This window comes from Carassius carassius, chromosome 6 (assembly GCF_963082965.1).
Source record: "Carassius carassius chromosome 6, fCarCar2.1, whole genome shotgun sequence".
In the NCBI taxonomy this organism is placed as follows: Eukaryota; Metazoa; Chordata; class Actinopteri; order Cypriniformes; family Cyprinidae; genus Carassius; species Carassius carassius.
Window position 1 is genome coordinate 1,092,862 of NC_081760.1, and position 16,515 is coordinate 1,109,376.

The following is a 16,515-nucleotide window of genomic DNA, read 5'->3' on the forward strand; positions in this document are numbered from 1 at the left end:
AAGGGGTTAAATAAATATATATATAAAAAAAAAAATAGGGGCAATATTCTGGAAACTAAGACTTTTCACACTCGTGTTATTCCTATATTCATCCAGACCTGGAAGTTACTAAAATCAAATTCCATGTTGGAAATGTTCAATTCCAACATGAGCGTCAAAAACAGAATGAAAACTGATATTTATGACTGGGGATATAAAAGCATGAACATGATGTTCAGCCGGTTTGATGGGATATATTGCAGAAAACAACAAGAAAAACACCAGCACACAGACTCAAATTTACATTTTTATTGACACCAGCTGTTTGTGTTGGGAGTTTCAGACGGACTCCTGAATGGGGGGCTCATATCCGTCAGCTCTCTCCACCTTGGCCCCAGTGTCACCCTCTGCAGGTTTAGCAGCAGCACTGCTGGTTCCACCCTCACCGTGCAACTCCATCAGCTTACCAACTGTACCATAAAGTTTCAGAAATACATTAATCTCATACAATTATGCTTCTAAACCTAAAAACTGTCCAATGAAAAATGGAAACAAAAAATGGTTTTACTTTACACAAGATTAATTGGGTAAATTTAGGAGATGAAGCATCAAATAATGCTCTTAAGGGTCAATGCATGGGACCCTGGCCATGAAAGTGCTATACATCTAGCTCAAACTAACATTTGTCAGTCATTAGCATATTTAAAAGTCGAAACAAGCCATGCATGTTCATCACACGTTTCAACTTACGCTCAAACTTGGGCTTTTTCAGCATTTTAACCTTCCTGACGTAGACATCGTGTAGAGGGTAGATGGATTGACAGGCTTTCTCAATGTCCTTGCCTACACTGTCAGGAATCCTACAGAACAAAAAAAAAAAAAAACCTTACACACAGCTGCATGACAATTACAGGTGAAAAGATACACTACTGACAATGTATTCATAAGCATGAGCTCCACTGTACAAATAGTGTCAACTAAAATAAACACCAAGACATCATTTGACCACTTGATCTTACCAGCGAACATTCAGTATTTTAACCACATTAAATCTTAGACCATTCAAATTAAATATCAAAGCCCAACCTCCTGCAGAATCTAATTCAAACACAGCCCCAATAATCATCCTGTAGATCTTGAACAAACTTCATACGTACAGTTTGTTGACCACTTCCTTGAGGTCATTGGTCTGGACCTCACGGGTCATGATTTCCATCATCTTCTTGCGGATCTGACGGACCTGCTGGTGCTGAGCGTAGGAGGTCTTTCTGATCTGGTTGGTGCGCTTTTTGGTGAAGCCCACGCAGAACAGACGGAGAAGATAGCCATCGGTGGTCTTCACATCAACGTGAGCCTCAATCATTGTCTGTTTGGAAATAACAGCTTGTTAGCATTTTAGAACAAAGCCTGCACGAAAAGCAAAGGTATGGAAAACTCTTTCAATCCGACAGATACACAGTACTTATGTAGGGTATCGAAATATCTTGTTAACCAAATTCCTAAGGGTTTGGAATGACATGAAGGCGAGTAAATGACAATTTTGGGAGATCTTAATCTTAAAAGAATAAATAAAAATTTCAGACTTTGAGCATGCAAAACTTCTTCAGACACGCAGGTCAGGATATCAACACATACAAAGTTAGTCTTAAACTAAGGGATCACACCATATCAGTCTTCCGTTGGTCACATATTTTACAAGATTTCCAGTTTTCAGCATTTGCATGCATATAAATTAGTGAACAATGAAAGAAAAAAAGAAAAAAAAAAAGTGAAGCATTAACTCCACTTGAGGGTGATAGAAGATTTTTTTTTTTTGTATGTGATGGCAACGACCTAAACTAAAGCATTCAGTGAGTAAAGGTCAGAGGTTAACTTGATTGTACCTGCCACTTCTTGACCATAGAGCACATCTTGTCACGGGTGAGGTCCATGCCATGGAAGTTAGTGAGGCAGTTCTTGCCCTGGACGTCTTCTGTGACCAGCTTAAATTTGCGGAAGGCCACCTCGTCGTTCTGCAGATCAGCCAGACTGACCTCGAACACACGTCCCTTCAGACCATCAGAGGCAATTCCTAGATTATAAAGACATGTCATTAAACTTGCTGCAGTTTGTAGAGCTATGACATGAATAGATTTTAGGTGATCTCACAACAGTAATCTGGGATTGAAACTACGGTCATCACCTCCCACAGCAATATGGCATGAATATGGATTCGCATCAGACAATTGAGAAACACATGGATGCGCCTTTTCCCACCAGTGTTAAAAATTAGCTTGCTTCCAGAATAAAAATGTCCTGATGATTTTCTCACCCCATGTCATCCAAGAGGTACACGTCTTTGTTTTAAGGCACGAAGAAACTAAGGTTTTTGAGGAAAACATTGCACATTTTTCTCCATATAATCGACTTCAATGGGGTCCAAATTACAGATTCAAAGGGCTCTCTACACGATCGGAGGAATAAGAGTCTTGTCTAGAAAAAAAATTCACTCATTTACTATTAAGAATAAGTTTTATATACACTTTAACCACAAATGCTCGTCTTGCACCAAGTCAACTACATGCATGACAATCATGTTGGAAAGGTCACATGTGACTAAGGTGTTAGTAACGATCCAGTGTTAACAAAGCAAGCGTGCAAAGAAAATTAAATGCCCTTTAAAAAACAACAACAGTAAAACAACAAAGTAGGAGAAAATGAGTTTACAGAGTACACAGACGAAGAGCAGATCGTGCATGACATATTCAACATGTTTGTCCAGCAGGTACAAGACGAGCATTGATTTTTAATTCGATCAATTCGCTAGATTAGACCCTTATTCCTCGGCTGGGATAGTGTAGAGCTCCTTCGTAGCTTCAGTTTGGACCTTCAGCCCGATGGACCCCACCGAAGTCCATTGCATAGAGAAAAATCCTGAAACGTCTCCCTCAAACTTAGTTTCTTCACAACTGAAGACAGAAAGACACAAACATCTTGTATAACATGAGGGAGAGTAAATGATCAGGACATTCTCATTCTGGAAGTGTCAACCAACACTATGACCTCTAAAAGCACTCACTGGTTCCCTGAGTCCTGGTGACCAAGGTCTTGCCCAGGTTGCGGATGTTGAACATGGCTGGTGCTTTGACATCATACCAGTCCTTCTTGGAGAATGGATCCACACTGCAAGAGAAAACTCACTTCAGAGAGAGACAGGTGGTCGTCTGCAAGCTAAGATTACATTGGAGACATTTTCATAGCTCAAATGTTGACACGGGCTTATATTTGCTTTGGTTGTTACCTAAAATATGAGAAAGCTTTAAAATAACGTCGAGCCTCTCAACACGTGTCACAGTAAAATTTGAAATCAGTCAAGTAACGTTATGCTAGAAAACTAGCGAAGAACACTTTACGTTAGCATTAGCAGTTTCCCGCGCTCCTTATGGGCTAAACTGAATCCTTTAACAAAGTTGTAAGCCTAGTGCATTAGAAAACATTACGAGGACGTCGCAATCTCTGGGATAAAAGGATAAAGTTATGATAAAAGACACACGACAGGCCGTCAATGAGCTAGTCATGCTAGCAAGACCGCTACGCACAATCCCTCAAACATCGAGCGCATCATTTATCCACACAGGCCAAATATCATCCAGAACAGTTTATATCAGAGTAACGACACAGTCGAGAGATTCATTTGTGACTTACATCTTCTTTTTGGCACCTTTTTTGCCACCTTTTGTCAGCCTCTTATTTTTGCCGACTGCCATGTTGAACACAGGGAGTGAAAGAGGAGGAAATGAGGAAATACCGCGAGATTAAAGCGACTTCGATAATAGGCATATCTCGCGGGATTTCGCTAGTTACGCACAAGGATGCCTTCCAGTGTTTATATTTAGTCATTTATCCTAAGCGATTCGCAAATGTGGACAACAGAAGCAATCAATTGTAGTATTGAAACAACTACTATCAGATCCAAAACTAAAAGCTAATACTGTATAAATACTATACACATTTTCAAAATAATAAAAAAATGTAAGATGACATGCATACAATAAAAAAAAACATTTAAAAGAAAAACTAAAAATGAAGCTAAAACAATTAAAAATATTAAAGAATAAAAGTTTAAAGAGTATCAAACATAAGTATAAAAGCCTACAATGTATAATTCTAAAATAAACAAACAAACACGTGTTTTAGTGTTGCTTGCATTTTTTCACTTCTTTCAATTAAATTAAATTCAATATTGCTTTATTGGCATGATTGTAAATGATACAATATTGCCAAAGCTTAGTGTACATATATATATAAAAAATAACAACAATAATAATAAATAATTGAACATCACAGTAATGGAACTGAATATTATAACATCTTAGAATATTAAACTGTAACAAACTATAATGTGTGAACATTTGATACCACAGTCTTTAACTTACATAGAAATACACAAACATACTAAGGATCACTGTGGAGCACACACGGGTCAGACACACACACACACACACACACACACACACACACACACACACACACACACACACACACACACACACACATTCACCTGCTGTCTCTCAGGCTGTGGCCCGTCCACACGTATCTCGCAGCCAGTGCTGCTGTATGTCCCTCTCCTAATATTATCTTTATTTGTTCTGTTTCACTAATGGCTGTAAAGTTCTCAATTAAGTTGGTGAATTTGTTGAAGCAGAGGTCTCTTATTATAATACTTTCTATATTTCCATGTTTATTTGACAGAGAAGTCACATATTACAATAAAAATACTTTAAATGTACATTTTCCTTTTTAATAATTCATTTTCTGCAAAACATTTAGGTTAAAACTTTTTTTTAAAACAGATATTATTACAACAAGAAAATATTACATTTTTTTTTACATTTTAAGACCAAACCCAAACATAATACATAACCAAGAAAAAAGAAAGAAAAAAGAAAGAATTAGAACAGAAGAAAATTCAATAAATTAAATAACTAATAGATATTACAACTAATTATAGAAAGTAATAGCCATAGTAAAACATATAGATAAAAAAAAAAACACTTCTTCATAAAGGCATTTAAGAAACGCTTGTCAAGATAATAGGTGAAGAATAGGAAGTTTAGTCATACGTAGAGATAGCTTGAAAGGACTTTGGATAGTTTACCTCAAAATAAAAATTATGTCAACGTTGATCACCCTCACTGTTGCTCCAAACCTGTACAAGTTTCTTTATACTGTTAAACATAAAGTTATATTTTGAAGAATTTTGGTAACCAAACAGTTGAGGGTGAGTAAATGGTAATTTTAGGGTGAACTATCTTTTTATGCGTTTACAGTATATATATATATATATATATATATATATATATATATATATATATATATATATAGACAACAAATAAATAAATAAATGGCTCAGTAAATTAATTACTAATTTACCATCATCCAATGTCTTGTTAGTCATGTCATTTAATAATAAGAACAATAAGAACAATAATGGCTGTTATTATTATTATTCTGATATTTAACTGATCATATGGCATTCCTTATTGTTTCCAAAGGCAGAATTATTGTTATATTATTTCAAAATTGTATCACCCCAAGAACAAAAGCCCACACTTCACTTACAATAGCTGCATGATTAAAACTGACATTTTTATTTACACTATAACAAGCTTCTAGCTGCCACATTCTGTAACTTTGGGAAGAAAGCATTTGGAAGGAGAAAAAAAAGCATTTTCTGCAAATTTATTTCTGTAATAAATTCTTTATGTATGCATCTGTGTGGTCTGATGTCATTATAAAGTTCAGTGCCTGTGAGACAAATTGTTCTTTGTTGCTACAGAGTCTAGACCTTTAATTCTGCGGCCCCCGAGGGACTGTATATAGAGTCAACAAAGTCAATGAGCTGCTGACTCCTTGGCAACGACTCAAAGGGGTCATGAAACTACATGTTAAATATAATGAGACAAGCTAGTTAAGAAAATAGTTAATATTCAAGACCTCTGTGTAGGCTAATGGTCTGTCTTTTTATAGTTAACAGTAACGTTTACATGCAACAAAATAATGATATATGCTTTGTTGTGTTCTTTAATAATTATTTGCATGTGAAACCATTTGAATAAATGAATCTAAAATATCATGATCTCAGAATGGGTGAAATAACAAATTACTCTTCGAAGTCACGTTGAAACGGAAGTAGTGACAGATTTTTATTCTATTTTGTGATGCACATCAAAATGTAGTGGAGTATGGAAAAAAAAAGTAGGCTGGGACTTGGTTTGTTGCACTCAGATTAATGCCAGCGTGCAGCTGATTGTAGAGGGATGGGGTTTAATCAGACTAAATTATTTATGAATTCATGTAATTTATGTAACCAGAGAGAAGTCTTTTGCTTTCATCAAAAGATGGAGTTCTGAAATCATGATTAAAAATTAAGTAAAAATAGTAAAAAGTAAAAATAATGTATCATGTATAAATCATTCATAATACTGTCTATAACATGCATTACAAAATATACAGCAAATGTCTTATTTCATGCACACTTAAAGGGATAGTTCACCCAATTCTGCCATTATTTACTTACTGCATTTCTCATGCACAAAAAAGCACAAAAAAAGAAGAGCACATCATGGTTCGTCATGGTTGGAATGACATGAGGTTGAGTAACAAAAACCTTTTTAAATGTAAGGTAAAGTATAAGAAATCATGTAGTCTCAGACTGTAATGGGCAATCTACATCTATAATAACTTTACATTCATGCATCTGAAAGAAACTTTTATCCAAAGCAACTTACACATTATTTCTCCATGTTACTTCTTGGTTTCACTGGGAATCAAACCCATGCTTCGCTCAGTTGTCTAAAATCCTGGAAAGCTAATATAACTGCATTATCTTCCAAAAAAAGACGATCTCATGTGTAAATAACATATCTGTTCATTCATTGAAACAATTATATGTTTTTCTCTATATTTCATCATCTATATATATTGCATTATTAATTTTTTTAAATTCGTATTTTAGTGTTGAATTTAATCTCTACTGTGTAATTCCTACATAAGTCTGCAATATCATGTATGTTTCAACTTTCTTCTACACTGGAAAATTCATTGTGTGTGTGTAAACATACTTGTAAAGGTCTTTCTGACTTCTGATATGTTCTTCCTCTACATATAGTTCAACAAGTGAAGTGAAGTGACATTCAGCCAAGTATGGTGACCCATACTCAGAATTTGTGCTCTGCATTTAACCCATCCGAAATGCACACAAGCAGTGAACACACACACACACACTGTGAGCACACACCCAGAGCAGTGGGCAGCCATTTATGCTGCGGCGCCCGGGGAGCAGTTGTGGGTTCGATGCCTTGCTCAAGGGCACCTAAGTCGTGGTATTGAGAGAACTGTACATGCACTCCCCCCACCCACAATTCCTGCCGGCCCGGGACTCGAACTCACAACCTTTCGATTGGGAGTCCGACTCTCTAACCATTAGGCCACGACTTCCCCAATATGTTTGATCTTACTATAATTTATTTTTAAATAGTTTAATAGATAATTGATTTGAAGAAAACATCATATTGTGCATCAGAATCAGAATCAGAATGAGCTTTATTGCCAGGTATGTTCACACATACGAGGAATTTGTTTTCGTGACAGAGCTCCGCAGTGCAACATAACAGCGACAGAACAAAAAACACAATAAGGAATAAAAATACAAAAAAATACAAATAGGTAAGTAAGGATTGACGATATACAAATTGACAATGTATGGCAGGTATATTAAAATGAGCATTTATGTATGTACACGTATATTATGTGGAAAAGTTTTAACTGTACGCTAAGTATGTGTGTTGGATAAATAAGTGTATGTGTATATAAATATAAATATAAGTAGTGTAGTGTGTTCCATGTATGTATATTATGTGCAAAAGATTTAAGTGTACGCTAAGTATGTGTGTTGGATAAAAAGTGTAGTGTATATAAATATAAATAGTGTAGTGTGTCCCACAGTTATTATCAGCTGTTCATAAGATGGATTGCCTGAGGGAAGAAACTATTCCTGTGTCTGGTCGTTCTGTGCTCAGTGCTCTGTAGCGTCGACCAGATGGCAACAGTTCAAAGAGGGAGTGTGCTGGATGTGAGGGGTCCAGAGTGATTTTAACAGCCCTTTTGCTCACTCTGGATAAGTACAGTTCTTGAATAGATGGGAGGGTTGTACCGATAATTCGCTCAGCAGTCCGGACTACCCTCTGTAGTCTTCTGAGGTCAATGCAATGAGGGCATGCAAGTTGTTTAATTATTATACACAATCCACACTACAAATAATAATATGAACATTAATAGCACATTTTATTTGATATTACCAAGTCAAATCTTGATGCAAACCACGTTTCTGATGAGCTCATGCATTTCATCCCTCTGTCCTCCAGATGTCTCTATTCTCTATGCCATTCTCAAAGCAAGTGCATTATCGTAAACCACCACCACCACCACAACCACAAAAGAGCGTCCTCGACACAAGATCCTCAGTATGAAGTGTCACTCTGTCCTAACAGGTTCTCACTAGTTTAGTACACACACCTGAGACACCCACCTTCTCGCCGCTCGCGGCGCACTGCGCATGCGCAACTTGCAGCTCTGTCAGGGTTGCCAAAATCCGCGGTTTTCCCGCGCAACTGGACTACTTTAACGCTGTTGCCGCGGCTTTGTTTTTTGTCCGCTCCATAGAAACGACCCCAATTATGTGAGGTTTAGCCACCGGAACATTTTGAGGAGGGAACTGTATTTTAAAAACCCGGAACGCGACTGGGCTAGTTTTGAGTAGCAATGAGGAGTATTTAGTTGTGAAAACCTGGCAACCCTGAGCTCCACTGTCATGGCGGAGACGGAGCGCTGTAGGAGCTGATTCAGGAAGAGATGACGCTGTAAAGTCGGTTACCCCTGAAACTTCACTCCAGCAGTTCCCACAGCGAACGAGAGGATTGTCTTCTCCTCGGAGGGATCCCCGAACGCCAATGTTGGATGCTCCTTGCCTTATATTTTGTAGTTTTTTGCGGCTTATCGGTGCGATTCACGTTAACGTTACCTGCGCGGAATCTCTTCAGCACCGCTGTTTCCTGTTTGACACTCGCGAACACTTAAATGACGTTTTTGTTTAAATGTGTTTCTTTTATTAATACGGTTGAGATCGACAATCAGTGTGTTTCGTATCTAGGCTCACCACAGCGCGGTTTTCTCTTCCTTCTGACAAGTTTATAGCTGGTTTGTTTTCTCCACAGTACGTTAGAATAATTCCTGTCAGTCAGGTGTAGTGACATCAACCGACGCTTCCCGCCGAAATTAAAGGACAAACTGACCGTGAATGGACGCCTGGACCTGTTCTTCGCCTCTGTCAACTAAACGTTAACGCTCATATTTTCCTTACTTTTCCCGGTAGTTTAACTCGGCTGTAGGGTCAAACAGGTGTCACACCTGTTCCCCTTCACCTGACTCCGTCATGGCGAGCGCAGGTGACAGCGCTGTCGGGATTCCCATCCGAGGAATCCGCATGAAGTTCGCCGTTCTGGCGGGGCTCCTGGAGGCTGGAGAAGTCTCCCACCGGGACGTTGTGGAGACTATCTTCAATCTGGTAAGCTGATTAAAGTCTTCAAAATAGCATCTAACAACACCGTGGCGTTATTGACTAAATGTTTAGACTCTGCTTGCGAGTGGAGCTGTGTGGCTTAATGGTTAAAAGTCTGCTGCTCGGTTCGAATCCCAGTTTGGCTAATGCATATAGTGCCCCCATTGTGTCCTTGATCAAGACACTAAAGTCAGGGGATTGAACCTTTTAATACGTGGATAGAAGTAAATGTCATATATTTGATGTGATTTAAAAAATGCAGAAAATTGTCTTTTTAGGGATATAACAGCTTGTCTCTGCGGCTGAAAACATCTATTTCCATCGAAAGCTTTTTAGGATGATTCTAAAACACCCCCCTTCAGGTCATGCTGTATAACTGTATACAATAGCTGGAGTGGAGCAGGTTTATCAACTTAAATTTATATGCATTTTATATTTGTAGTATGTTATGCTCTGTGATTAACATATAAATATCATCTGCACCAAACTGCACACTTTTAGGCCTTTGAATAATATTTTTTTTGAGCGCTATATTCTCACTGTATCATACTCTATGGGCCATAGAAGTCTGTCATATCAAATATGATACAAAACATATTTGTTTTTTGTTGTACCTCATTTATCCCTGAAAGCTTCATAGTTGTATCTTAAAGGTACATATTATTAATAATAATTTAGTATTACTATATGTACAAAGTCATCCCTTTCGTAACACTGCCCCAGTGACAAGCTGTTGTACCCCTAAAGGTGTAATAAATGAACATTTTCTCTGACAGAGAAGGCTATATAATTACCTGTTTTGTAGCATGGACTTTTATACATCCTCCAAAATAGAAAAAAAGTATATGTTTTTGTTGGAGTCCTAGGGGATGCATGGAGTTATTTGTGAAACTCTGTTTTCTGCTGTTTCTAGCGACGTGGTGTTGGTTTTAAAGCTTGATCACCCTGTTTCTATACACACTGCTTGTTTTAGATCCTTTTTTCCTGCTCCTGTCATTGCAGACAGTCCTAATGTGAAGCTATTATCTATTAATCCATGATGAAGGTTTACAGGGTGTGAGGAAGAATCCTTGGTTGATATTTTTTTTTTCAGCAGTGACCTGATGTTCACCCTTCTTGAAATGATGGCAGTGTTTTGTCAGCTTTAAACTTGTTTTGCAGTTTTGTGTATGGTACAAAATCAAATGTAGAGAGCAGAATGTTTCATGTAGCTTTCTTTGTCAATCAGAGTTCACGGATCACTTCAGCACATCTCCATGATGTAATAACAGCTCTTTTTGACCAGCCCTAGACACAAGGAAGTCAGTAGCACTTTCTGGAAATTGCACACTTTTCTCACCTCCCACGTGCACGAGCCAGTTGAAAGCCCCTGTTATACATTAGCTGAGTTTCAAGCCTGAGTGAGAGACCTGTATGTGACCCACAATGTAGCCGAAATTGATTGTGAGAGATTTGTTTTGCAGGTTCTGGTGGTGTTGAAAAGACATTTCAGAATGAATGAATGAGTGAGAGAAAGAAGGAAGTAAGAAAGAAACGTGATGCAACAATGTGCTGATGTAACACAGCTTGAGGCAAAACACACACCTCATGGTGACATGTAGCACACATTTGCTCTAACCTTGCGTCTAATATAATACGGCTTTATAATTGAATGCAGTGCTCTTAAATGGATAAGTCACTTGTAGTGCAAAATGAAAATTCTGTCATCATTTACTCACCCATTTGTTAAATCTGTATGAATTTTGATATGTTTAGCAGAATGTATGAGCTGCTCTTGTTTATACAGTGAAAGTGGAAGAGTCCCCAAAAAGGACAAAGCACCATAAAATATACTGTATTCTGTGTCTTTCATATATGAGGAACATACTGGTATTTAAGCCATGAAGTTAAAATCTTAAATTATACTTTAAAAGGGTAATATCATGAGGAATCAAATATTCTTTCATCTTTTTGCAAGAGCTTGATAAATGACTGCACTATGTTTCAGTTCCCAAAACTTGACATCATGAACATAAAATTTATTGAAACAAAATGTTGCATGCAGAGTAATGCAACAAGACTTAATGGACAAGGTTTATGCACTGAAGTTTGTTTTTAACAAGTTCTGACCATCACCATTTCGCTGTGATCTTATTCATAACCGCACATTTCAGTCTCGCATGTTTAATGAATCTGTCACAAACTACCAAACTGGTGTGACAGCACCATTTAATGCATGCAAAGATGGTTTCTCACAACTGCAGCAACACAAAATAGACCATGTAAGAGAGGGTGCACTGAAAACTAATATGATAAACGAAAATTTCACAATATGACCTGTTTAACTTGTTAAACATGATGTATGTTCCTCTTTCAGACCAAACAAAACCAGGTCTTTGATTCATCTCCATTTTTAAAAACGTGTACTGGAGCATGAAAACAAAATAATGGGTTGTGCCTGTTTAGTTCGATTTGCTGTTTGAGATGTCCAGCACATAGATAGAAGCACGGTGAAATACAGCATTGCTTACAGAGATAGTTTTCATCATGCACCCATTTAGCATCAGTCACTAAGAAGAGTTTCAAGGGATTAAGAGAGGTTTTGGCAAGAGAAGGCCAGCCTGTGAAAGAATTGAGTGCTGATTGAGTAAATCATGCTGGAGTGCAATAAGTGAATTATAAATAAACTCACACTGTACTTAACTGTAGTAGTATATCTACATCATGAATGAGTGCACAGGAACTAACAGAGTTGTGGCCATTTTACAGCCCAGAAAAACAGTAGGACTTCAGTGTTTTTTTGCGATGGTACTTTCACAGTGCACTCTAGAGCAACAGTCAAAAAAAATATCATTCATTTTCATTCATATTGAAATTGATTGTTAATAATATCTGATGAACCTTTAAAGACAGATGCGTTGTGAGCGCAGACGATATTAGTTTTTGCATGCTTTCATTGAACCTGTCTGTTTGCATTAATTAAACATTTTTTAAACATTTTTTTTAATAATCATGTTTAAAAGTGGAATTTGTGGTGAAAAACTACATTACCCATGATGCTGTATAGAAAATTCCACCAATCAGAGTCACTGCAAGCATAGTATGCCAAAAGAGACCTGCCCATTCCCATTAAACACAACAAATGTGAGTTGGTCTCCCTACGGTTTCCAAATACTTGTCTTGATTCTCCACATAAATGGTTAGCTAGTTCATGACTTTAACAAAGACTATTGAGAAATCACTGGTGGGAAAATGAGGTGAGAAATACTTCCAGTGCTGCTGAAAAAGTGGGCGGGAACTAATGCACTGTATTATCTGCCTAACTTGCTTTCTCTGCTGTTCATTTACAGTTGTTTGAGTCTCAGACTCCGATCATAGATCACTGCCTGAATAATCTCCTTCAACAGAGAAGAAGCACAAAGCGCACTTTTTATTACAATATGTCATTGTAAATCTGCACCAGGTTTATTAAAGCATAAATGTGTGCTCGTCTTATTAAATCTCACAAACAGACTCTAGAAGTTCCTTGAAACAGCATCATCTCTTGTGTCTCCGTCAGTCTCTGGGGACTGAGGGGGGTTTGGAAGCGAAGCACCTTGGATAGCCTGAGGTGAGGGCTCAACAAACAGGCATGTGACCTGTCTTTGTTACCATGGAAACCATGAGGACAGGTGACCAGCCTGCTCTCACCTGTCTGTACAGGTCTTGACTTGACCTTTATTTACTTGACTGTCATAATTTTCCTAGCTCTTGTTTAGAGAGGCTTGAATCTGGCAGTATTAAAATACCAGTTCTTTCACTACTAGTAAGTCAGTACTGAAATAAAAAAAAAAGATACCTGCCTTTCTGCAGTGTCGATAGAACAGAGATCTTTGAGTAGATCTTTGCATTGTCTTGGAGTGAAGTTGCAAACTTATAACCAAATGTGTTTCTTTGTTCTTCATTTTATAACAGGTTTTTTCACTTGACCTTTTTAAAGAAATGTTTACTTAATTGAAAACACTAAATGCTAATGTTTTTAAATTACTTATTATTATCATTAATAACTAATCAATTAATCCATTAGTTTTAGGATTGCTGAAATTGGTCCAGAGGACAGTGAAATTGTTGTTAGACTACTGAAAGGTTGGTATTTTGACAACAACACATAGTCAGCCTTCTCATATTGGATTGGATGGATTCATTTGTCTCTTGCGCCCTCTCTGTCTCATTTGTTTGCTTTATCCAAGAACAACACTTCCATCTCTGTTTTCTAATGAATATTTTATCACACCTCCCTGGATTTGGTTACCCCAGCAGATATAGATGCAGAAGATTGTAACCGAAACCGCACCTTCAACCAAATGTTGGGTGCTGGTAGGAGTAGCGCTTTTAAGGTTTCTGTAATGGTGAGACTCATCTAATGGCACTTGTATTAATCTAACTGGCTTCAGATCAGTGCAGGCTGTCTTTCAAGGCTGTGGTTCTTTTAAATCAAGGTTGTTATGTTGTTTTCACTGCTAGGCTCCATATGGAGGGTAACTCACCACTTTGATTGTGTGTTTTCTGTTTCTTGCTCATATGTGGGCTTCATAGATGGAAAGGGTCTTCCTTTTCCTTTCCATTAATTAAATGAATTTCTGCAATATGGGGTGTCTGCTTTAAATAGAAACATATCTGCCCCTTACATTACGACACACATACGGATCACCATTACTTTTTTTTCTCTTTTAACAGATGTAACGGATGCTTTCATCACATATATGTATATATATATATATATATATATATATATGTGTGTGTGTGTGTAGTTAAACTGTCACTATGCTGATAAAATAGCACAACCACACTGAGCTTTTCATACAGTTATGTTTAATGTTTCTGCTGTTTGTTATAAGCACATGTGGTAGGAATCATCTGAATCATTATTCCCACAGTGTCCCACAAAATGATGCAGAATGGACACATGGGTAATGCACAGATTTATGAGTCTTGGCGCAGAGTATGTGCAGTTATACAGTAGTTATGTGTGTAACAATCACAGATAGTACAGTACATAAACATTACTTGCAGTATAGAATATTCTAGCACACAGGTTTTCACTGTCATCAGTGATCAAGTTTACTAAATGCACCCACACAAACCAAACTCCATCTGTGACCTTTGGCTTTAAAGTCTGCCACAAACAATTTCCATGATTCAAAAGATTTTAGTGGTTTTTAAGGAGGCTGCCTACACTTCACAAAAAGTTTGTAAAGAGTGAACTAAAGCTCCATAAAAGGATGTCAGGAAAGCTCTGAACCGAGACTGAATAGGCTAGTTGGTTTTCTGCTGCTGTGGAGGTGGATGGAGGTGTCTGCTTTCTGCTTGTCTTTCCAGTCTGTTCCTTTATATGTCCAGTGGTGGATAAGATACTGCAGTCTCAGAGCTTCAACCTCATTGTGTACTGACAAACACACACAGCCGTGAGGGTTGAGTGTTTGTCAGTTACTTATGTTTTCTGTTTTCTGCTTGACTAAAGGGTGTTTGTGTATGTGACACAGAGTTTATGTGTGTCTGTGTCTTACTGCATTAGACAAACACAAGCTGTTCTTATTACTTTAATGCACAATGAAAAGCCTTTGTGGACCGTAAGCACTAACCTTTCTTTTCTCAGCAGGATTTATATATCTAATACAGATTTCCTGCTAGCAGTCAACTCTATTTTAAAGCACAGTAAACAACAATACCAATGCCTAGTGATGCACCGATATGAACATTTTGGCCAATGCCGATAATTCTTTAAACATGACAGCCGATAACCGGTATGTTGGTCAATAAATTTAAATCCAAATTTTTACATAATTTTTGAGAGCCAGTTTACCAAAATGTCTCATCATTAAAAGGCATTAAACAATTCAACATAAATCAAACATAAAGCAGCTTTTCTATCTATTATTGTTATTAGGTTACTTTTATTATTAAATTAATATTACAACGCGCTGAAACACGGAAACCAAACCAAACAAATTCATAACGTTTTATTATAATAGTGTTCTCATTATAATATTATATATATATATATATATATATATATATATATATATATATATATATATGATTGAGATTGTCATATATATATATATATATATATATATATATATATATGTATATATATATATATATATATATATGACAATCTCAATCATAGTTATTAATGTTGTAAGCTGCTGTTTGAGCTAGGGATGGGCGTTTTCCACAAATATCACATTCGAATATTTGAGCTCACAAAAAACGAATATTCGAATATTCGTTTATTTAAATTAAGTTTAATTAGTCAGACGTTATTTTTCAGCAACATTTGTTTTCGTCATTTTGAACAAGCTTACAGACAATAAGCTTGAACATTACATCGTGTTTTGTAGCTGAAAACCTTTAACAATGCGTGCAAACAAACAAAAGTACAGATTAAAAGCAAAAAAAAAAAAGTGAACAAAGAAAAAACGTAAAGCAGCCTGCAGCGATTAGGCTATTGTACAGAATGTAGCTTACACTTAACTTTTAAACTGTCAGCAAATCTTTTTTTCTTTTTTTCTATTGTTCCAAATGTTCTTGTTAAGAAATACGGGCATGTAAACATGATTGGGGCAAAGTCCGCTCCTTAGTCTGTTAACAATAAGGCCGGCCGCAGAGAAAACGCGCTCTGAAGGCACAGACGTTGGCGGGACTCACAAATAACGGTGTGCTAAGCGAATACGTTTTGTGAAGCGCTTCGTGTTTTCGTTTCACCACTGAATGGGATCCTCATCTGGTGGAATACATGGCTCCAGCAAGAAATGTTCCCACTAGTCTCGGCTGGACTCTCTGTAATCATCGCTGGAGAACTGGCTCAGCCTTTTCCGACGAGTGGGCATTGCATCCGCTTCATCGTGGCGACTGCATCCGCACCACTCGCATCAAGGAAAATGTTCTGATAATGTTCAAAAAAGTTTTTTTTTTCT

General features: G+C 37.2%; 2 protein-coding genes across 2 annotated transcripts in view; one reads left to right on the plus strand and one right to left on the minus strand.

Annotated features, from left to right (window-relative positions):
- Window positions 1–273: 273 nt before the first annotated feature.
- LOC132142164 (small ribosomal subunit protein eS1) lies at window positions 274–3,820 on the minus strand. The gene is made up of 6 exons (XM_059551815.1): window positions 3,664–3,820; window positions 3,038–3,141; window positions 1,863–2,050; window positions 1,137–1,345; window positions 730–839; window positions 274–449 (listed from the first exon to the last, which is right to left on the minus strand). Exons 1-6 carry the CDS (start codon window positions 3,723–3,725, stop codon window positions 319–321), a joined length of 804 nt encoding a protein of 267 aa, XP_059407798.1. The 5' UTR covers window positions 3,726–3,820; the 3' UTR covers window positions 274–318.
- Window positions 3,821–8,509: 4,689 nt separating this feature from the next.
- Window positions 8,510–16,515, plus strand: part of LOC132142168 (lipopolysaccharide-responsive and beige-like anchor protein) — a 204,301-nt gene continuing 196,295 nt past the window's right edge. The window contains exon 1 of the mRNA XM_059551824.1: window positions 8,510–9,583. Coding sequence (XP_059407807.1) covers window positions 9,452–9,583 — 132 coding nt within the window. The 5' untranslated portion in view covers window positions 8,510–9,451. The remainder of the gene's footprint in view (window positions 9,584–16,515) is intronic.

Bases quoted from the DNA above. Each gene is read 5' to 3' on its own strand.
- LOC132142164 (XM_059551815.1), bottom strand. From the start codon at position 3,725: ATGGCAGTCGGCAAAAATAAGAGGCTGACAAAAGGTGGCAAAAAAGGT. The intron at 2,051-3,037 runs GTGAGTGCTTTT...TTTATAATCTAG, and splicing joins CACCAGGACTCAGGGAACCA to GAATTGCCTCTGATGGTCTG. The intron at 840-1,136 runs GTACGTATGAAG...TTTGTTCTGTAG, and splicing joins AAGGAAGTGGTCAACAAACT to GATTCCTGACAGTGTAGGCA.